At 40.2% G+C, this 23656-nt stretch overlaps 1 protein-coding gene across 5 annotated transcripts in view; it reads left to right on the top strand.

Annotated features, from left to right (window-relative positions):
- The window catches only part of LOC147198052 (partitioning defective 3 homolog B-like), a 124257-nt gene extending 101436 nt beyond the window's left edge, over nt 1-22821 (top strand). For 2 of the 5 annotated variants that reach the window (XM_086124009.1, XM_086124008.1), the window contains 5 exons: nt 1283-1359; nt 1449-1514; nt 17734-18009; nt 18664-18777; nt 20073-22821. In XM_086124009.1, coding sequence (XP_085980135.1) covers nt 1283-1359; nt 1449-1514; nt 17734-18009; nt 18664-18777; nt 20073-20187 — 648 coding nt within the window. In that variant the 3' untranslated portion in view covers nt 20188-22821. The remainder of the gene's footprint in view (nt 1-1282; nt 1360-1448; nt 1515-17733; nt 18010-18663; nt 18778-20072) is intronic. The other 3 variants (XM_086124012.1, XM_086124011.1, XM_086124013.1) reach the window with 2 other exon arrangements.
- Nucleotides 22822-23656: the final 835 nt, after the last annotated feature.

The following is a 23656-nucleotide window of genomic DNA, read 5'->3' as shown; positions in this document are numbered from 1 at the left end:
AAATGTGCTTTATATCCCTCCTGGCATCATTCCCTTAAAATGCAAAGTGAAGAGGATGTGTGTGATATCTCACGCTCAGACCTTTTTATGTTGACAATATTACCGTGAGTCGAAGGGAGAAGAACCAATTTTTTTTTTTTTTTTAATAAAAACCTTCAATCCTTTGTATTCCTCCTCGCTCTGGACACGTGCAAGCACTTCACCAATCCCTTTGTTGTGTTTTCTTGGATTTGATGCTAATATAATACTTTATTTCACCGTTTGTAAACAAGCTCTACACTCACATTTGTTTTTTTTTTCTGTGGCATGTCATGTGCTGGCAAAAAGGATGTATACTTTTTAGCAAGGTATTGTTAGACTGCAGTCCAATCATCTTACATGTATCACATCTCACACCCTAGAGTATGTTAAAAGGAGTTGTATTTACACTTTTCCATATGATCTCTACTGAGAGTACGTTTTGGGTTCTGTGAGGTTTCAAGCTTTCAGAGGAACTGTAAAAGCTCAAATATCCCCTCTGAATAGATCGGGATAACCATGCAGACATTCTGTGTGCTGGGGGAAGCAAAAAAGGAATACGTTGGGGAATATTTTTTTCCTCTCTCTAGTTGGAGATGAAACATGACTTAAATCGCGTGTGAGTTGGAGTGAAACATTCACAAATAACCTCATCGAAAGGAGACCATTTCCACCTTTTCTGAAGGCTCAAACTCTTAAGTCCCTAATAACTAGCCTTTGTCAATCCTAAATTCTCATCCTTATCACTCACACTCATACAGTACACGTACAGGAAAATACAAACTAATGAGTGTGTATTACACATCTTTATATTTGCATTTTTGCCATTTAAATACTTGGGTGAGCAATTTCCAAGTTTTATTTTCTTTCCATGTAAGAATATTTTCCCATTGAAAGTGTCAGTGTTGTGTGTGGAACTGCTGAGGGAAGAGGAAGAGCATGCAAAGAGCAGGATGAGGTAGGCAAAGACTGTGGAATACTTGTATTTAACCAGAAGAAAGCCATGGCAGCAACAGTGAGTGTCGGGAAGCCACAGGATCAGGCATACTGTGTCACCAAATCACTCAAAACCCATTCCACCGACAAGCCTCGGGTTGATAGAACACAAGGGCAGTCAGGGAACTGACACATGGAGCGGGGTTCTGAAAAAGGAACCTTCTTTTTGGCTTGTTATTGAACATGCTCAAATTGCACAATAAACACTGATCCACAGAGACTGACAGACACACGAACGCCAGCACAACTTTTGCTTCGTCTGTTGCAGATTCCGGGCAGAGGGAAAGATCATCGAATCGCGCCACAATATGAAGAGGTGGAGCGTCAGTATGCCTCCCTGCCAAGGTATTAATCTTGTTTTCTTCTACATTTTGTTTCTTATTTTCCCCCAAATACCCACCACTCCAATATATTGTCTTGCTCCACCCATTCAGGTGTTGGAGGGGGGGGGGAGGACCATCAGAATCAGAATCAGAATCAGAATCATCTTTATTGGCCAAGTATGTAGAACACACAAGGAATTTGTCTCCGGTATAACACGCTGCATTAGTATCATCGTAAACAACAAATCATTGAACCATTTTAGAGTAACCAGTAGCAGTATTTGTAGTACAAGAAGAGTGACTACGTCAGTGACTGTTTAAGGAGTTAATGGCTAGAGGGAAGAAGCTGTTTAAGTGTCTACTGGATTTGGTGCGCATGGATCTGTAGCGTCTGCCTGAGGGGAGTAGCTGGAAAAGGTGGTGGGCAGGGTGCGGGGGATCCAGGAGGATTTTCCGTGCCCTTGTGTTGATTCTTGCAGTGTGCAAGTCCTCAAGAGTGGGTAGGGCGGTGCCAACGATTTTTTCCGCCGTCCTAACTGTCCGTTGAAGTGTGACTCCCTGTTACACAATCAATGCAACAGTATACATTTAGTTTTTTTGTCTTCAACTTTTATTATATCTTAGTTTACGGCAGTTGTTTACCCTTACGTTTTTTTTGGGGGGGGGGGGCATTCCACATGACATTCTATTCAATTAATCGTGCTCAACTAGAACGTTAGCTATCGCCAAATCTTAATACATCTGCATACCAAGACATTTTCGGCCACGTGATGCTCGCTACTTTTTGGCCACTCAAATGGAGTACACAAAACAGATTCCTTATATAATGTAAGATTTAATGTTCAATGACTGAAAAGAACAACAATATTATTGCAAAACAATGCGTTTGTCTGCCTGTCATTCCTATCTTTATCGTTGTAAGCGTTAAGATAAGATAAGAAAACCTTTAATAGTCTCACAATAGAGAAATTCCCACTTCACAGAAGGACCAAGAAAGAAGTGATTGTATTCATTTTATACATGTATATGTTTAAATTAAACAGCCAATTTAGCGATTATCCGAATTGCATTCTGCCAAATAGAGTTAGCCTCAGCCTCAAAAATTCCATCTCACTGGTGTCGTAGTTTCTACTGGTTTGTGTTTTGTGCTAAGGTAAGGCCACGAAATGGCTAAAGGTCAAAGTTGCAGTGCGAAGTTTGTCTAACACTTGTTGGGGACAAGTGATGGCCCACAGCTGCTTCCCCACCGTTTACACGTGTTCCTCCTAATGGGAAACACAGTTGCAGACATTGTATATTCTCTATGCATCATCTGTGACTTTTAGGGTCTCAATTTTCAAGGCAACCCCTTGTTACTTCAAAGCCTCACCTTCAACCAACATGTGGAGCATTACATTTATTTTCTGCATTTGTTCACTTCTGTGTCATGTCACTCACCTATCTTTTTTTTGCCAGGCCTGCTTGCCTCAAGTAAAAAAAAAAAAATTGAAATTGTAACTCTTGTCGAAAGATAGAAGTTGTGTGTGAAATTAAACTGTAAAATGGGACAGTGGTTGCAACTTTCCTCACACCTCCAAAGACTCAACAAGTCAGCAACAAATTGCCAGTCCAGTACCGTAATGGAGTAAAGGTACTTTGTGACGGTACTTGAGTAAGAATCGCAGGTAGATTTGTTTATACTGTGTTATTTATGACCTAGATATTTATTCTACTATATTTTAGTAGCATACTTTTATTGCAATACAATCCTCCTACTTCTGCTGCTAACGTCTTTTGACTTTTACTGCTGTCAATGAAGAGGCCAGTCAGATAACCTCTTTGACACGTGGCCCTCCCCCAACTTTCTCCTTTTCTCTGCAGTAAGACAAGCAGCAAAGAGTTACGGATTTTTTTCAAAAGTGTTGAACATGCATTAAATGTCCATCTTTATTTGCTATTGGACATATTAATAGACTGTTCTGTTTCCGCATACTTTTATGGATTTTCCTTGCTGATATTACATTGTAATGTGATTGTGGACTCTTGCTATTTTGAGATGCACTACTGCTGCGACAGCTACTTAACTCATTCAGTACTAGCCAATTCTGGACCAAGTCTGAAAAGACGTTTAAAAACGTCTTTGGGAGTGAATGAGATTAAAAATGTCTGTTATTGAGTTATTCTACATTAATTAAAGCTTCAGTTCACTGATGTCAACCACAAGAGAAATGTAGCAAACTAAGTTGAAGGGAAATGACAACAATAAATAAGGCGTTTCTTTATTTAATTTTAACATTTAATCTTTTATATGTCTTTATTTTTTTTTAATTGCATCATATCATTGTGGTATAAATGAACACTTAATTCACACTGGTGGGCATATTTAAATGAATTGATTTTGGGCACTTGGGATAAAGACTCTTCCGACAAGATGATGTCCTGCATGCCTACTGAAAGTGACAGAAATGTTAGGCAGTGAAAATTTCCCATTGATCCTGCTAAGTTTAATTAACTTACATTAATCTCTTGAAGTCAAAATGTCAATGTTTGTTTAATTACCATGAGCTTGTTAAGGCAGAACATGATGGTTAGGCTAACGTGCTAGCTAACTTTGCTCCTTCGCCAATACGCAGCTCTTTAGCTATACTACTGACGTAAATTAAATACATACACATAAAATTAGATATGAAATTTAGAATCAAAACTAACAACTCACTTTTAAAAAATATTTTCATTTCAATTTCAATGACTTTTAACGTGAGAAAATGTATTTTAATGTCAAGCACAGAGTTATTTTCTGTTGCAATGCTTGCATTTTTAATCAAGTATCACTCTCAAGTACTTTATACAAGACTGGTCTTTGGTTCTTAGCATGCAGGAAAGAAAGTCAGCCAACGGAAGAAGTACTGAGAATAAGACCATTTTTGTCTGGTTCCCATCTCAGTTAAAAATGCTGAAGGATGGCTGTTTTACACCTCGTCCATGTGTGTGTGTGTTTGTGCATGTCTGTGCATGTGAGTGAGCAAGAGGGAGGCAGAGTGTCTGGGCTGGTGATGACTTTAGCAGATGGGGCCGAGAGCAGTGATGATCGTTAGGGGGTCGAGCTGTCGCTTTGAAAAGCCTTGAGAAATTGGAAACACACGCTCACACATACAGGGCACTGTCTCAGTCTCATGCTGTAGCAACTAGAGACGTACTTGGTTGCGTACTGACCTCCACCAAGGTGGAAAGATTTTGGCCACAAAAGGATTTCTGGCGAATAATTTTTTCAGTTTGCTCCATTTAGTACCTTTGTAATGATAATAAATTCTTCCTTGCTTCGAGCAACTCTGCAAAGTGATGCGAAGTCACGGCTAATATCGTGTGCTGATAGCGTGGTGGACCATGAATGAGACCATTTGCATATTGGCCTGGGAGAGTTGACTGTTCCATTGAGAAAGAAACAGCAACAGGAGAAAATGTGTTTTTCACTTCACATTTTTATTGAGTTGTGCACCAACAGTTAGAGGAGATTATCTTTTTTTTCCACAAATTAAAATAGTTCAGAGGTGTCTCAATGACATGTTTTCATCAAAATACTCCCAAGGATGAAGAATTATCGTATGCTTTACACACTTCATTTCTTGTCCTGATGAAATTAGCCTTTTTGAGTAGGTGGCCCTCTCTCATGGAACGGAGACGATCCTCATTACCACTTACTGGTGAGCTCATGAGACAACTGTATAGTGACAGTGCACTCAAATGAACACACCTCACAACAAGCAGCAGTTTAACAGATGGTGAACAGTTCTTCAAAAGAAATGCCTTCAAGCTCTTTATTGCCACTCCCACTTGATGGCTACTGTTGAACTAAACACAGAACGGTGTACTTAAAACCACCACACACGATAGCTCTGCCTCACAAGGTCTGTTGCACTTAATGCAAACAAACAATGAAAAACACCAGTCAGTTGGAAAATTCTTCTTTGTGTGCATCTCTGTGGCTGTAAACGCGCAAGGACGACAGCGTCCCGAGGCAAGCTTGCCCATATTTGGAAGAGCTCGAGTAGTCACCCATTTGGTTGGTTTATTGCTCATACCTACCTTCAAAAATTCAGAGATACTGTAAGTCTGCCCGATTATATTCTTTGTTTTCAAACAAAATTAAACAGTCCATTCCTGTTCTCTGTTTGAATTGATACAAAAGGAGAAGAGAAATGACGAACCAGATACTGATATTGTACTTATCACTGCCATTTTCCTCCTGCCGCCACTCCACCATTTCCCCTCCTCCACGTCACACCTTCTATCCCTATTTTACCAGTTTCTCACACTTCTCCACTTTTATCTCACAGTGCTGCATTATACTGCAACAATAGTCCCCTGTCGAGAGATAGTTTCATCTGTAAACAGCCAGCAAAGCTAAATCAACATGTGGTGATTCTACCTGAGAATTAGAGCTTTAAAATCATGGGCCTGCCTTGTATTAAGGAGAATAGGATCTCGGCCGCTGCCATGGCAACCTTGAATCCCCTATTTTAGTACTCTAAAATATTAGTGGGCTAGCTGAGACAAGTGTTTTATGTATTTATTTATTATTTGTTTGTTTTTTGTAAGTAGCTTTGGCGATCATTTTAATTTTCAAGGTTGTACGCAGTGCTCATGCAAATTTTGCTGCCTTCGAAAACGATCACACGTGCTTTCATTTTTATGAGAGTTTGGAACGATGAACCGATTAGACCTGATCGTCATTTGTTAAATCGAGCGATGCAGTCGTGTTGAAAGCAGACTCCTCATTTGAAATGAATCAGTCAGGAATCTTTTGCTGAATTGATTGTGGAGTTGTATATCGGCTACGGTGAGGCTAGGAGTTGTTGTCTTATCCAGGGAAACCAAGAAATGGTATTTTAAAAAATGATGAGATTTATTTGAAAAAAACATGGAGACACCGTTCACAGATCTGTCAAGGGAGCCTTGTTCCCCCCATGCATCTTCCGCTTTCATTTTATCTTGTTTTCTTCTACTTGGGAGGGGTTAAGGTCAGCACAATCAGCATTTTGAACAGCTACACAGAATGCAGTCGAGTGCATGAGCAGGCAACTTTGCTTATCTGCAGAATAACTGGTCAGCATTCAAAGGTTCGAACAGTTACTTACACTGTAAGATGCCAAATTCCCATTACAGTGATTGCATGAGTCTTAAAAGTTTTCATCTCTCAAGCATTGCTAGATTCCACTAAATGCCACACATGCCCCGTAAAGTTATGTTGATGACTGTCACAGGGGTGCAGAAATCAATTTTGGTGCTGTTCTCAAATGAGCACCACAGAATGTTGTTTGGTGCTTATTTTTTTTCCCTCAACCCACCAACCTCAACTTACTACCCGCCATAACTGGAGTGTAAATTTTAACTTCCCGTCCCTTTGTGGTGAAAACATGATCGCCGTTGCATGATATCTCCACATATCTAATAAACTTAATGGGGCAAGCTGTGTACACTTCTGCCAAGGCGTGGACCACTTGAGGAGGTCTTTCTAAAACCCACATCAAGCCTCTATGCCTCTGATGTGCCAATTGCTTGTGAATTTAGGAAGAATGTGGCTTTTGTTTCGAGACATATTATATTATATAACATTTTTAGGGGGGTGGCATGATGATGATGATGTTTGATTGTTTACAGCTGTATTCATTGAGTTCGTCAATGTTTATGCTTGTGTTGCCTTAAATTGTGTATGACTTTCAAAGCACATCAACTTGTTATGAAATTAGGATTGTTATCTACCAGGATTTCTGTTGTTGATATCAATCTGTTGTTTGAAATGCAGTTTTGACCCAATTAGATTAGCCAAAACACCCTGTCCCATTTTTCCTTGTTATCACTCTTATTGGATTTAACTCACCAGTCAGACATGTTGTTCAGGTTTCCTGGAAGGCCGTCATTTCCTCATTAGAATGATAATGTGATTATTACTCATGAGAAGCGCATGCTGGTTTTTTTGTATCCTTTCCCCCTGCATGTCTCTTTTACTTGTGTCTTCCCATGATTTAACCCTATTTTCTACTTTTTCCATTGCGAAATTGCATTCTCTTCAACCACTTCCTTGTGCTCTCTAAGGTGTAGATGAAAACAAAAGAAAGGACATTCTTTGCCTCTCTTTAGGGGAGAAAAGAAATGGAATGCCCCTCACTTTTTCTGCCTCTCTCAATCTCTCTTGACAAGACCTCCCAACCAGGTCTGAGATTTTCCCAGACCACTCTACAACTGCTACATAAGTAACCCCATTGTCCACTGTTTTTTTTTTGTTCTGTGTCTCTCGACTCATCAAGACCCTTGTTGTTTGTTCGTTATGTAGGAGATGCTAAAAAGACCCTCCCATGAGTCTGCCTTATGCCTCGTATGTTTTTGCTCATTGCTTTGTACATCCCAAAAGTTGAACAAAGTTCATCAGTCAATGTAAAAATGTAATAACACAATCGTTTTTTAACATGTGTCCGCTCGCATAGATTGTGAGATGATAATACAGCGGTATATGTGGTTAGCATGTCTACCTTGTATGGGATCTGTTCAGGTACTTTAGCGTCCTCCCACACGCCAAAAACATCTATTCTCTATGTGAATTCTAATGACAAGCTGACAGCCTTCCCTCTTTTCGCCCTCACCAACCGTGGTGGAGGGGTTTGGATGTCACGATGATCTTAGGAGGAAAGTTGTCTGGGGATTTATGCCCCTGATGGGGTCACCCATGGCAAACAGGTCCTTGGTGAGGGACCGGACAAAGCACGGTTCATTATGATGAATAACAAAACTGGATTAAGTTGCCCCTTACCCGGACGCGGCTCATCGGGGCCCCCTTCTGGAACCAGGCCTGGAGGTGGGGCTCGTTGGCAAGTGCCTGTTGGGCCCCGCCAACAGGCTCAGCCCCAAGAGGCTATGTGGGTCCCCGTTCCCATGCTAGGGAAGGAGCCCGAGCTTTCAATAAATTTGACAGGCAAACTTGGTTACGTAATACTATCTGTTTCACTTGAAACCAGAAACAGTCTTGGCTGTGACCCATGCAAACAGGAGAAATACTTTTGCGGTCTTTTTGCCTTTGTCAAGGTAATGAGCTCACCTAGTTGGCTGCGTTCTTCCTCAACTTATGCACAGATAATTTTAAAACTCTTCACGTACCAAATTAGTAGCTGCGCTATTTTGTGGTTTTGTAATTTCACAAGCAATTTTTATCAAGTCATCACGCTCTGAGCAAAATGTCCCAGCTTGAAACTATTACATGAAGCAGAGGACTCTATTGGCTCAAGATGTGAAATAATTGAGGTAGTTTCATTAAACATGCTACACGTAATGGATCTCATGATGTTTCAGGAAGTCACCGACTAAACGGTCTAAGTGGTTCGGTATGATACTTTCAAGCCCAAATGCACCCAATTAAACCCAGCGGACTTTAACAAGTGGAGCTAATATGATTATTTTACCGCTGTTACGCACTCTATCTGACAAGTTTATTTTCCATTTAATATGATTCATGTCTTATTTTGATGTGACCAACTGTGACAATTATCTGAATGAGTGTCACTACCTGTGAAACTCAAAGAGAAAATATGGATCACTTACATGGGGTACTGTTAGTGTTTGCTGACACGCGGGCTACTGCAGCACGCCTGTCCAGCTTTTGGTCTTACTACACACAAATATTGTACAGGGTGTTCCAAATGTCTTGGGCACAGTTTGACATTGAATATCTCGGAAACTATTAAGAATATAAAAACGCATCTGGGAAATTCAGAAAGCTTGTCATCTCAATTTTTACATGGAATGTTCAAAGTGAGCACCATTGGTCACATGGCTATGGGAGTCAGAATTCTGAGATAAAAGTGAGAATCTTGCCAACCTTGTATTATTATTTTTTTCTTCATTGGCCCTAATCCTCTTCCGAATGTATGGATACAAGCCGATAGTCAAATTCTTGCCAAATGCGTCCCAGCATTGCATTGTCAATGGTTGCAACAGCTGCTGTTACTCGTCCCGTTCTTTTAGCTGCACATAAGCATCCATTCATTTTGAATTTACCATGCCATCTCACTATGGACTTCCTCTCTGGTGGCTCCTTTCCGAATTTTCTGCGAAATGCACGTTGAACAACAGTCCATGATTCAGTTTTTGCAAATTCAAGCACACAAAGCGCCATTAATGGGTCTGAAAGGAAAGAAAAAAAATCAATAGCCTTACGAAAAACTTAATGTAATGCTTTAAAATGGCACGACTTTTATCTTACTACCATTCATAGTTAAGGAGATATGGGGACTTGAAATGTGCCCAAGGCTTTTGGAACACCCTGTATATTATTTTATCAGACTAACAGTCAGCTTGAAACAATTCATTTTTGACAGGAAGGTGTTACTGTTTTTTGGATTACCTGTATACCTTGCTAACTTAATCTACCACGGGTATGACTGGATACCACAGTGAAAATGGTATAAATGCCGTTTTATTTATAGTGTGACATCCGCTTTAAAAAAAAAAGTCAAATATCAGGTTGACAAGGCTACTCATTTAGCTTCAGCCTCTAGCTGTGACTTTTTGTCCAAATCCTAAAGCCTTATAATGTGTGCAATTAAGGACTTTTTTTTTCGCCACATGCTGACTTGACCAACCTTGCTGTAACTCTCATGCAAGTCTATAGCAGAGCCACATGTGAGGAATATGATTAATTGTATTCCTAACTGTCCATTTAACTCATCTAAATGACTTTCAGTATCAGTATCTTTTTTGGGCCATAGCTTCACCAATCTGTTTCCAACTGGCATTGCTGTCTTGTGATGTTTTGTGAACCAGCACTCCAAATCTCCATTGTTCTGCCCTCTTCTTCTGTGTTTCCGAGGCAACAGTCCCCTACCATCTGGAAATTCTTCATTCCCGCTTCCTCGCTCTTTTCTATAATTGGTTTGTCCCCTGTCCTTCTCCCTTTTCTTTCCTTGATCGAATACATTTTGTATTCACTCACTGTGGACGATCTTTTTTTTTTTTATTTGCAGTTTTCCCCCTTACATTCAACCCCAAACACACACACATGAACCCGATACCAGCATGTGTCTGCATTTGCACACGCTCCTCCATTCACTGGAGAATGTAATCATGTTAGTTTCCTGGACAGGCCACTTTGTGATTCATTATTTCTTGGTGAATTAATCATATTCGGAAGACATTTATTGGCAAAGACAGGTAGAAGGCCCTTCAAGTGTTTTTTTTTTCTTTTTTACATTTAAACTTCATTTGACCGTCTGAGCATGGTGACATTCAATATGGCCAAACTTTTGCATTTGTTCCAACTTTGTCCAGCTGTGTTTGCTCAATCTTTATTGAGGTGGGGGGGGGGGGGGGGGGGGGGTTTGATCACAATTTTTCGTCTTCATTTATCCCTCTCTTAGATTTCCATTTCCTTTTTTTGTTCCCCTCATCTTTAAACTTATGTCTCAAGATCATCGGTCTGGCACGTTTTGCCATCATTTTTCATCTTCCTTTCTCTTTGACCCTGTGTCGATAAATCCATTGTTGTCGTCTCAACTCAGATTGCCTTGGGTAAAAGCGGCAATGGCACACTTTTGGAGCACATATTTCTTTCTTTCTTTTCGGGTCAAGACAAAAAGAGGTCACGAAAGCCCCTATTCTTGTAGCCTTCTCGGTTATTTGAATAAACTGTGTTTGGGAACAGGTAGTGGTCGTGATAAATAGTGCTTTGGGGGCTTTACAACCCACCTAAAGACAAAGGCAGCTATAATGAATTAATAAATAATGTTAAAGTGAACTTTTTTTGAACTACAAGCCTCCAATAACTGATGTCATGCGAGACCCACAAATATATGCACACACACACACACACACACACACACATTGACAGTGCCCATCAGTCTAACTAACACATGCACTTCCTATTGGTGCTCATTTGGGAAAATTCACTTGTGACAGGTCAGCAAAGTGAGTCCTGTCATTCTCCCAAAATGGCCGATTCACACCAAAATGATTATTTCTTTCCGTGTTAGTAAGGGAAAATGATCTCAGATGGGGGTGTCAAATATGTTCTTAGCTTCCCTGGTAATCACCCCCCCCCCCCCCCAACCATCTAGATTTTATGCCGTGCCCTGTGAGTGGAAGCAAAAAGCTTCACATTTCTTGCATGGTACCTTGAGACTTTTTTTTTGTGCGTCCCATAGATGTCTGAGAATCTGGAAACTGTTGCCTGGGGAAACTTTCCAACGAGTGACTCAGAGTGAATTGTTGGGGGTGGTGTTCGTGACCTCTAAAATCCATTCATATTTACCAGAATGCACACCTTTGCAAACCATGTCGGTGCTAAGGCCAAAACAGAGAACGGACATTAACAGAAGCTACTACCATCAGCATATAAAATTGAAACATCATGGCGCTATACTTAATGGACGAGAACTTGTTGAATTACTAGTGACCTCACCTAAACCAAATGTTTGTTTGTCCTTTATTTCATTTTGCTTTTCATTTCTTTCTTTCCTAATTCCTTCTTGATGATATCCTCTAGTCTTTGACCTATATAATTGTTAGTTAGGAGCTAATGGCGTATCGCGTGACTTGGCGGGGTCAGGGATCAAGGCAGGTTTAAGGGCCTCCAGGACCGATGCACCAACACAAATCTCCCTGGCAGCTGAACTAACAAGAAACCATCTCTGACACCCCATCACACAAACACACTCAGTGTGCAATCACTTAGCCATAAGTAGCAAAATAGCTTCATGTCTTATTTGGCTTCTGCCTATCTCTGCTGCTTCAGGTATCACCCGTAATGTTTTTTTCATTTGGTGAGATTAGGTTTTGTCACAACTCACACATACGGACCAAGATTCCTAATTCCATACCTGGCCAGGGTTTTCACACGGGGGCTTAGTGTGGTTTAGTTTAGTCCACAAAGGCAACTGCCAATCATACTGGAAGCCGCTTCTTTCTGTGATGTTGCCTGGCCAGTGTGTCTGGGGAAGAAAAAAAACTCAAAACAAAAATACTTTGAATTACTTTAAATTGCATTCTGTATGCGCGTACTTTTGCTCTACTACCATCACAGCACACGCCGTAAAGGGATTTATGTTATACTAAATGTAGCAGTGATGAGCAGGAGATAACAGAAAGTAGATTTTTATCGCCATTCTATTTGGACTGTGATGCCTCTGGGTTTTTAAACACTAGAGTGCTGGATTAGGAAAGTGACTGTTGCGACATTGTATCACAGGAGCCATCTTTATTACAAGAAATAACATGAGAACGGCAAACGCATTTTCTTTTACCGTTGCTTCTATTCTTTTTTTGTAGTTTTACTTTTTAGTGCCCTCTCATTCACACCCCATTTTCTTTCCCTCAACCTCTACCGTTTTACCATTTTCCTTCTCTTTCCTCATTTTGAGGCAGAACTGATTTTTTTTTTAAATTCAACTCACTCCATATTCTTTATATCTACTTTCGCTAAACGCATGTGTGTTTGGTGGAAGACCGTTTCAGAAGAACGATGTTTGTGCATGCACCTGTGAGAGCACCCATGGGTATACATGGGGGGTAACAGCTGCATACAGCACTTTTACAAGAGTAAGTGAAAGAGTTTGTGTGTGTGTGTGTGTGTGTGTGTGTGTGGGCGGCAGTGGGGGGGGGGGGGGGGTGCTGAGGTTATACAACATAACAACTCCTGTGTTTACTCTCAAATCCATCGCAAACCTGAAATCCCCCAAAATTAGAAAGTCTCACGTTACTGCAAAACACTGTCTGAGTCCACGGCTTAGCGAGCTGTATTAGCATTGATCCCTTCAACTCTTCAACCAATGGTTTCTCCATCTTGATATGTAGTTTTGGTAGTTGCTGCTTTTGTAGATGTGTTTGAATACATAAATTAAATTAATAACAGAACGTATTTCTTCACAACTTTTAGAGCTTCAGAAACCCCAACTTCCTCCCACAGCCATAGTACAGACACTGACCTGTGAGAGGCACTTTTGTACCGTAGGTCATCCAGACTGACAAATAATCCGAAGAAGAAAAAAGTAATTGAAGAACATGAGCTTACGTCATATCTACATTGCACTTACAAACACGTCTCTTTTTCATTTTATTGCAGTGAATAACTTGTGACACACATGAAAACACTTGACACAAACACTCTAGTTGTGCTCCTCTAGTTGTGTCCAGCAAGAGCACAAATGTCAGGTGTTGTGTTGAGCACACAAATAAGGATTTGCCAGCAGAAACATTGAACAGGTGAAACATCACAACTGTTGGTCTGGCTGTTTTTAAGCGGATTCAGAAGGGAAAATCACTCATGAAGCATTTTACGCCACAGGATAAATGATCAGATAATCTTTCAGAAACATTTCACAAGCTGTGCTGAACTCAGAAATGTTGTTCAACCCCCCCCCCCCCAAAAAAAGAAATGCTTGAGAAATGTGCCCTGATGCCCTCCACCATTTTTAAATGCTGCTCTTGACTAACCTTTACTGATGGGTGTTACCCTTTATCTTTTAGAGATTAATATTGAAAGCAACACGCTGTCCACAGAGCTAACAGACTATGTTGAGACGCTGAAGAGTTTCACGCCAGACTTAAAATCAAAACTTTTGTTTTACAAACAAAATCGGTATGCATAAACAAAATGTGTATGTGTAAAAATAGTCTGAGAATAGCAGCAAATTGAAGATAAAAGAAAAGTTCTTCCAATTGGAAGAATAATGTCACAGAAAAAAGCAACTGCAAACAAAATATAAAATAAGGATGCAACGTGTTCAAAGAATAAAACTTGGAGGGACAGAAAAAGAAAAGATGGATGAAGAAAGAAGACATTCAGTGATAGCACGTTCATTCTGTTTTCCACAAAGGTTCAAAGGTAAGGAAATGTGGTTTTGTGAGGTAGGTGTAAAGAGTAAAGGATTGTCCGTCACTTTGTCAGCCATGCGACTGACGGATAATCGGTCCAGCACGAACACCCCGCACCACTCTGATCATTATGTTTGTGAAAACTCTGGATGTTGTTCTCTCTAACTTCTCACACGCGTGCCATTCACAGATTATTTTAGGTCGGGAGGGTGTGACTTGGAAAGTTTAATTGGAGGTTTCTTTATGTACATTAACGCTGCTGTTTTGCTTCTCATACTGCAACCGTTGTTGTGTGCTTGTGTTTGAATGCATGCATGTGTGTGTAAATACCAGCCGGTAATGGCTTCCACTCTCATTATTACCCCATAATCCCCAGCTGCTGTGCAGTCCTTACTTGAGTTCCTGGTGGGAGAATTCCAAACTTGCCACTGGATTTGCAATTGATTCCCCACAGATTTGAACTGGATTTCCACTCCATTACCAATATGGCCACTCTCATAAGACTGCAGCAACTACTTCGGTTTTATTGTTGTTATTATTATTGATTCTTTTTTCTGTTTGTGAAATGCTATGAATTATTTAGGAAAATATGCAAGAAGATTGTCAAAAGTATCTGAAACGGCAGTGGTTGATATTTCACATTCTGTAGATGTATGAGTAGTATTTTTTTTAAATAAGATACACGTAACATGTGAGATCATTGAATTGTCGTGGCAAAAATATAGCCACTGGAAGGCAAAATAGTGTTTTGTGTTGTGCTCTCAGTAGGATGTGAGTTGGATGCTCTTGTGCTTCTGCCTGTAGTCCTGGTCCTATGCACTGCTCTTATCTCTGCCTTTGTGACATCATCATGGGTAGGCCAAACAGTTGCTGACAGACTGCCTGACCGATATGGGTACAGGTTTATTTTCTGGAGAGCAATCTGCCATAGCTGCTGTCAAAAGTCATAACCCTCATAAAACAAACATTGGGTAGTACTGGACAACTCATAGGCCTATAACTGTGGATGGGCTTTTCAGCAGTCACTGAGGCTACATATTTAAATATAAATAAATAAATAAAAGGGTATTGGAGAAATGTTGAGATGATTACTTAAACTGTGAGCCACAAAAAAAAGGAACCAGGGTAAGTAAAATGTTAAATGATTATTGTCCAATCTGCATTTGAATCAATTTTTGATTGGAGTCTTCAAGGCCCGCCCACTCAACAATGTGAAATTACCTTTATGTGTTGCTGTGGCACTCATTTGGAGAGTTGAGATTTGGTTCTAGAAAAATAATAATAATAATAATGATGAAATGAGTTACGTGAGGAACAGGCACCGTTTACGACAATACAACCCCCCCCGCATTTCTAAATAAACTGAGGTGAGAAACATGGAGAAAGACGAAGTGATTGTGCAATCATGCAAGACCCCCTAATGTTAGATATATGCTGGACGTGTCTGTACAGGATTTGATTTCCTCCGGGCACAAACCATCCATATCGATTAACAAAGTCTGCCACATTACAACAACTGTGTCTGTGGGAGGGATAACTGAGCGGAGGTGATTTAAAACTGTCACGTTACTTGGATGTCTTGAGTGTTTAGGCCAGTCAATAGTTTATTGAACCAATCCAACACAAACACAGGAGAATCACTTCTGATTCTTTATGCACTGGAATAATTGAAGCAACGGTGATTGTATGACTTTTCCCACACGGGCATAAATGCTGTTGATTCATTCTCGGCTTCTCAGCTAGTTTGTAATCTAAAGGAGCAATGGAGTCACCTCTGGGATGCTGAGCAAAAGCCACACTATGGCAACGCTTCTGGGCGGCATGAGTAAATACCACACTAGAATTTCTAGATGATTTCTCTTGCATTTTGACAGCAACTATAGCTGTCAACAAAGGGCTAACATAAAGCCCAATGATATATAAGATAAGATAAGATAAGAAAACTTTTATTCGTCTCGCAATGGAGAAATTACCAATTCACAGCAGCAAAGTTATGAAAGGAAGAAGTAGAACAACAAAATATAAGAGCTGCTGGAAAGGCAGCCACTCTCGCGGCGCCATTTTGAAGTCAAAATAACAAAAATAACACAACACAACACAACAGATAGGACACAGACAGTCGTGCAATCTTCACCACTTTTCTGCATACACTTTGTTGTCTGAAGCAGTTATAGATGAAAGAGGAGAGGATCAAAGTGTCCTTTCACCAGTGGATCAGAGACGTCATGCTGAAAATGTGCACACGACTGCTACAAGCTAAGTTTTGAAAGCAAACATGAAGCTGGAGCGTCCATTGACGAAAAGAGATTAGTTCATTTCTCCTGTCTCACGTAATCCGCTTCAAACTCCAAGCCGCGACTCCCAGTTCCAAATCCGCATCGGCGCTGCGCGCTAACGCTCCTTTCCTCTCATCGTCGGCTCCTCAAGACTTACATCCATCCAGCCGCAGACCGTTCAACAGCACCGATCTCTCTGCTGAACAAAGCGGGGCTGTGAAAAATGCTGCCCATTACAGGCGCAAGACACTGTCCAGCAACGACAGTCAAATGGCGCCGATATACCTGTGTATATATATATATATATATATATATATATATATATATATATATATATATATATATATATACTGTATATATACACACACACATATGCTTTGGTAACTTAATTATACAACAGCTCACTTTATAGTAGCATTTAGAATACAGGAGGTTTAGAGTTGGATTCGCTATTGTTGCATATGTTGTGTAAAGATGCAAGTATAGAAGAGAGTGCAGCACAACATTGAAGTCTCGAGTGACCAACATAAGGGCACCGGCATTTTAGATGTCTTTGGCCAGGATCCCGAAATTGTAATCACAAGCGCGCACGACGTCACACAGGTTTGCTACAAGCTGAGTTTGAATGTAAACAAACAACTGCAGTTTTTCAATCGCGAATAGTTTGGTGAGTAAAACGTCCACAGGTTTTGTTCAATTAACGTTCCATTCAGTCCACTCTATAGCGTCACTTTACTTCATTTTAGCGCCGGCTCTCATCCCTCTCTATATATCCTCTGGAATGCATTTTTGGCAGAGTGTATGCCGGCGGCCAGTCACAAATTGGTGCGAAGCGGTTCGCTGGTGCAGCATTGTAGTCCAACACCATCGTCATTCTCTGCCCAACAAAAATGCCAAAATGCTGCAGTATTGCAAGCGGCCCAGCTTGACACAGAAAGGGACAAAAGTATTAGAGCAGTTCAAAACAAGCACCAATATTTAATGCCCAAGAATGTCATGACTCAAAATCGCTGAAAGCAGTCCAGAACTGGCTGGCATGGTGGTCAATCAACATTAAATTTCAAAAAAGCTAAATAAGGAGAAATTCGATATATATTCTTTTGAAGTTGGTCTTCACTTAAAGCAATGAGCAGTATTCGAATCTGCACTTAAGATACTAGAAATTTTACCCTGCATTTATTGCAGTACAGCAAGATCCTTAAATTTTTTTTTTTTTAAACTACCCACATGTTAAATGATAAGTTGGTGTTGTCCTCATCGCTCATTTGTCACGTTCCCTTTTCCAGACGAGGTCCATTGGATCCAGCTGAATACACCATGCATCCCTGGGCAGGTCATTACATGAGTGTTCCCCAGGCTCCGCAAGGTTACCACAAGGCCCCGTCCTACCCCCACCCCAACTTGCAATCCCCTCCATCATTCTCCAACTACCCCCCAAGTCAACCTTACTCACGGCCAGGGGACCCTCGGGGAGTTGACTCTAGTTTTTACCCCCACCCAAGGGAATTGAATGCAACAGATGCTTCTTCTGCTCATGGTCCTCCTCAATCAGCTCACCGAAGGTGTGTCAGAAACGTTCCAGGAAGGCTGTCACAAAATATATATTTCCTATCCAAACTACATTTTTTTTCTATTTCAGAATAATACGTAATCCTAAAGTCTAACACGCATTCCCAGCCTTTTCTGTTTTGCCTTCATGCACTACTGGAGAGATTCTTCCAGGATTCCCCTCTCCTTCATTGTCACAGACATCTTGATGTCGTCCATGCCATCCAAAAGGGGTCTCGTTGATGATCCCTTTGAGCAGGGGAAATAAGAAAAAAAAATCACAAAATGTCTCCGCTTGTCTCTCTTGCTGTCTTGGACCTAAGATCCATGATTCTTCACCGATGATGACTCTTCTAAGCAAGTCTACTTTCATGGGCCTCTTCACTCCCTCTGATTGTTGCTCGACAATCTGTCAGAGAGGATATGAACAAAAGTTCACTGCAGAGATCTGATGTCACAGTAATTCAGTCCAGGGTGAAATTTCAAGAAAGGGAAAAATTTATAGTTTATAGCTTGGGTTTGAAATGTTGTTTTTATGACAGCGGTCCTACAGATTGTCCGACAGATTTTGTAGCTGCATGTTGTATATTTAGTCACGGCTAACTGGTGTTCATGCATAAAGGTTACACCACTAGCTACTTGTTACACTCCTTGTTTTGTGCCATCAGCTCCCAGCAGAGAGGACCTTTGCGACAGGATGTGCCCCCATCACCCACTCCACCGCTTCGGGGACTGCGGTACGACACAATGACCCGTGGAACTGCTGGTGGAGGCGCTTACAGGTAAGATTCATTTGAGGGTGAACGTGCCCCTATGTACTAGTCAACATTTTGGAGGTTTTAGGGGAAAAAAAATCAAGAACGGTTAATTTGGCTGATAGCATGCTGCAATAGTATGGGTTACCTCCAAAATAAGAATCCATATTCCATTTCATAATCCAAATGGTCGATTATGTTCTACAATATAATGGCAACTGATAGATGGTAAAGACAGTCAACCCCATTTTGGCATAAAATAGAGCTAGTCCGTGCTTCTTTAAAGTCCTTGTAAAGTGAAAATTAATTTCTTATAAACTTGACACGCCACACAACTTTGCCAAATTTGAATGATTAAAAAAAAAAAACTTCAAGAACTGTAGTTTTCAGACTCAAAGTCACTCCGGAGTATCTAGCACCAGTCAAAAAATGCATCATGAAGAAAACAAACATATATGTAATTTGCATCTGTGGGAGAATTGTATTTGACAGAAAGCGAGACCAAGAGTAGTCGTCGTCAAGTTTTGCACCTAAAATCCCCATTTCCTAATTGTGTTGATGGCAGCAAACAAATTCGAGTTGGATTTAAAACTTTGGCTTCTAACTACGGATATTGTTTTCTTTTTAGTTTAAAATGGCTTACCTTAACTTAACTGGAATTATATGTCACATTGTGGCTAATTGTAAAATCCCGGTTGGTCATAACACCGTTTGGTGCCATAAAGTAAATACTTGTTGTGGATGCCGCATGCTAAAGGTGGCGGTAATGCACTCTTAAATGTTCATGTCAGCAGACTATACATGGCGGAAAAAAACTAAATAAACAAACAAAACTGAAATGTGAAAAACTATAAAATTGCGCTGCTATATCGCCACAATTGAGTCCTCCGTAGTTGTTTCTCTTCAGTACACAGTAATGTATTTAGAAACAAATTCCTGAATTCACTTTACAAAGTCTATATTTGGGTTGTGTATTTTGCCTGAATATAATGCAGTGTTCAAATTCTTTAAGTTGTAGCTGCATATCGGTTTGTTGTACTCTGTCTCGGCGGTTGTCCTGGAGATACATCAAATGATCACAATCTCCTTTTGAGAGCACAATTTAGGAATTCATTTTTTTTTTTTTTTGGCTGAGCTGTAAGTACTTCTATTCATTTCAAGAACCTCGTATTTTGAATACCACTCACTTAAACTGCTCCTGCCTTGGGTTACATTTATGCTAATATTATGTAAATGATCTTACTTCCCAACACACAAATGAAGCCACGGCACTCCATGCTGTCGTCTCTATTCTTATGTCAGAAAAAAAACTCTTCCTACAGGCACCTTGGGGATCCTAGTCCAGAACAGTATGGCTACACCGGGGAGACTGGACGACAGCAACATCAGCACCAAACCAACCCAAGACAAAAGAATGCCATGACTGCAGCTGTGTAGATTTGCATCCAGAGAGGGAAATCAGAAAATACAAAATCGTCTTTTAACACAATGCTGCATTCGGTGCTCCAATGAGTAGCAGAAATCAAAGCTCATTGTGCTGGAATTCAGATTTCTCTCACTATCAAACGCAATCTGCTGTTTGAAGTCCACCGACAAGCCAGACAAAGGAGGTTAATTGTAGGCCGCAATACACGAAATCGCTTTGTTTGAAGTCTTGATAATTGCCTCCCTTAACAAACTACATCCACTAACTGTGTCTTTAGAACCATGTCTGCTCTCACACCAGGGAAATATCAGTCAGTCAGTCGGCTGGTTGGACCGCCACTTCGGTTACAAATGAACTCCAATTTTGTTTCGTCATGCACCATCATCAGGATCAGGATTTGATTGTGTCTACTGTACAACCAAATACTGTCATACCGCAAAACATTCGGATCTGTAGTTTTGGGCATGAATACATTTACACGCAAGGCAAAGTCTGAAACTTTGTATTTCTGCACTTACGAATGATGGCATTGAAATGGTAACGATATAACACTTAACCACATTTGAATCCAAGTTTTAACCACTTCATTTAATGTGACGATGCAATAATTAGTTCAATTTAGTTTATCCATGATTTTTCGTTTTTTTAACTTTAATGTCTATGTGCATACCCTATACGAAAACTTTGAGTCACTCCAAATAGTCACACAAGTAGCACACAAACTGATCAAGATCAAATATTTGTCTTTCTGAAGACGAATAGTGACAAAGGTCAGGACGTACCACTGTTGTAAACAGGCCCAAACCACTGTTCTGTTCAAAACATAAACCATTAGATGGAATACATGTGGTTGTTTTTACCACCAATATAATAATAGCAGAATTCTTTAACTGTTTACCTGAATGTGTGATAGTAGTATCAAATAAGACAAATTAAGTACACACAAAAAAAAATGAGGGCTGTAGAACTGGGGTGAAAGGGATTGCTAGAGGACTGGAAACACCCCCCCCCCCTTTTTTTTCCCTTTTTTTTTTTATAAGTCCTATCAGTCCACACTCTCTTTGGCCTGGTGATGTGTTCAAGTACACACAGGAACTAAGCGAAAGGGTCCACTTAGTGTTGGCACACCATTTAACCACTTGCTAAAAAGTCACTTGACAGAAATAAGCGTTCAAACCTGTGTTATCATCTTTTCTAGTTGAACAACATGTCAGTGGATAATACATGCACAAAAAAAAAAAACATTTCAGAATCAGCTCAATTGCTTTTGATGAAACTCCACTGAAGCATTTCATTTTGGTCGCAATTTTGCTTGTCAATTTTGGCCAAACCAAGAGGGTACGAATAAATTGAATAGAGGGCTAAGAAATGAAACGGTGGTGTTGGATGACGGTAAGGATACACAAGGGGGAGGAAGAATGTGGCTCGAAGATGCAGTGCAGGATTTCACGAATGTGGCACAGAAGAGTTTGAGTGAGAGTTTCGAGTATATCCTGGAAATGTAACTCTGCAGTGGGAGGAATACATTTTTAGCGCCAAAGTTAATCATAGTTCTCTTCACTACAGGTATTACTGGAAAAAAAAACGGTATTGCAGTATGAGTGTGAGCGTGGGGAATGTACGAGTGTTGGAGAAAATGATCCAATAGCAAATTACTGAAGAGGAGCTCCACTTCACTGAGATGTGAATGTTACATGCAGTCACTTTACTATCATTACAAGTCTGTGGTTAGTCTCAATGGTCACTGACCAGGTGCGTCAGAAAAACTCCAGGACACAAAAGATATACAGTGGGGCCTTGAGATAAGAGTTGAATTTGTTCCATGGCCATGCTTATCTCAAATCATCTTCCCCCAACGAAATGAATGGAAATGCCATTTATACTTTCCAGCCTAGCAAGAAAACAACCATTTTTGTTTTTTTTAATAAAGAAACTAGCCCTCTTTAATATTATACTTCATTGAAAAAATATATAGTAATGTCGTTATAGGATGCAAAGAACAGTTCTGCCACATTTCTTGTTTCAATTCAATGGACATTGTGCTGCTCCTTTTGCAACTAGGCCACCAGGGGGCGGTATGAGATGAGTTCAGTGCAGCAAAGGCGTCTCAGATTTTTGCTTGCAAATTGAAGCTAAAAGTCGTCTAAGCGAAAGTTGGGTCACTGGTGTCCCAAGGTGCTCACTTGTTTGTAACTCCAGTCCTGGAACTTTTCTGACACAACTTGTACAAAGAACTATATGCAATTCGTAATTTTGATTTTTTTTTAAACACCTTTCTTTTTATGAATGTCTTTATTAATATGGATTCGCAGATTGTTTCACAAAAGTCACCTTGCAGTCTTTAAGCACACGTTTTACACGAATGAACAAGCAAACCTTTTGTGAAAAGTGCATACTGTTGCACGGTCGAACATTCTGTATGCAAGCTCTGTTCTTTTTTTATGGTATAACCTAAAGGTACATTCCAGGAGTCCCTTTTTTAAGACTTCTTTTGCTCACCGAAACCAGTGTATGAAGGAAAAATAATATTTCTATGAAGTATATTGTTTGTAAAATCCATGAAAACAAATATAACTCATTTTTGTAATGGTCACATTTTATATTACAGCATGTATATAACATTTTTTGCATTAAAAATGTTTTCAACAAAACATGAGCTCTGATGTCTTTACATAAAGTTGTCTGTGCTTTTTATACATTCTAACCTCTCCTCTGCGCATCTGTTAAGGTTAATTACGTGTGAGTCGAGAGAAGTGATTTTCCTCCAGCCTTGCATATTCTACAAGGTGAGTCCAATTTTAGTCCGTTAAGCGGCTGATAAGTTGTCCCTTTGTAAAGAGTGATAGATGCCGGGGCACCAAATTAACGTGCAGCTAATTATCAATTAGAAAAAAAAAAAAAGTATATCCGGTGCTTTGATTGCAGCTCGAAGTTTAGAGCTTTTCTGGCATGTTCCCACCACCATGCTGGGTCACGTGCCTCCTTTTAATAAGCATTTTGCCACAGCTTCCCGTGTTATCAGTCGCGAAAGGAGCAGGACTTGGACAGCAATCAGTGAAGTTAGTCGTAATGAGACACAGAGGCCCAGGGAATTTTTTTTATCAGTCAAGACCTTAATTAGCATATCCCACACCCTTTGACCAATGGGGACAGAAGGTAAAAGACATTAAATTCGCCTCAGTCACTGCCACTTGATTTTGCAGAACTGTAAATTGTGTGCAACTAAAACATTGATTATAATGGATGGTAATTATGTCCTCGTGTCAGTGTTAAAACATGACGAAAGTTAGTAGTTGAGCAGATTTATGGCTGTGTCTTGAGTGTTTGGATCAAACTTGCCTGTGAAAATTAAAATGACAGCTTCATTGCTTGTTGACGACATTTTGGTTCGTAGCTGGATGACTTTGTGGGAAAACTCAATGGCCCTTTGCATGTGTGTTACTTGATCTTCCATTTTAAAAGACGCTCTGCCAAATGAAA

Source organism: Hippocampus guttulatus, chromosome 11 (genome assembly GCF_054856545.1).
Source record: "Hippocampus guttulatus isolate MCC_2025c chromosome 11, RoL_Hgut_1.0, whole genome shotgun sequence".
Classification (NCBI taxonomy): domain Eukaryota; kingdom Metazoa; phylum Chordata; class Actinopteri; order Syngnathiformes; family Syngnathidae; genus Hippocampus; species Hippocampus guttulatus.
Note: the sequence above shows the minus strand (reverse complement) of the source record. Positions and strands in the feature narration are given on the sequence as shown.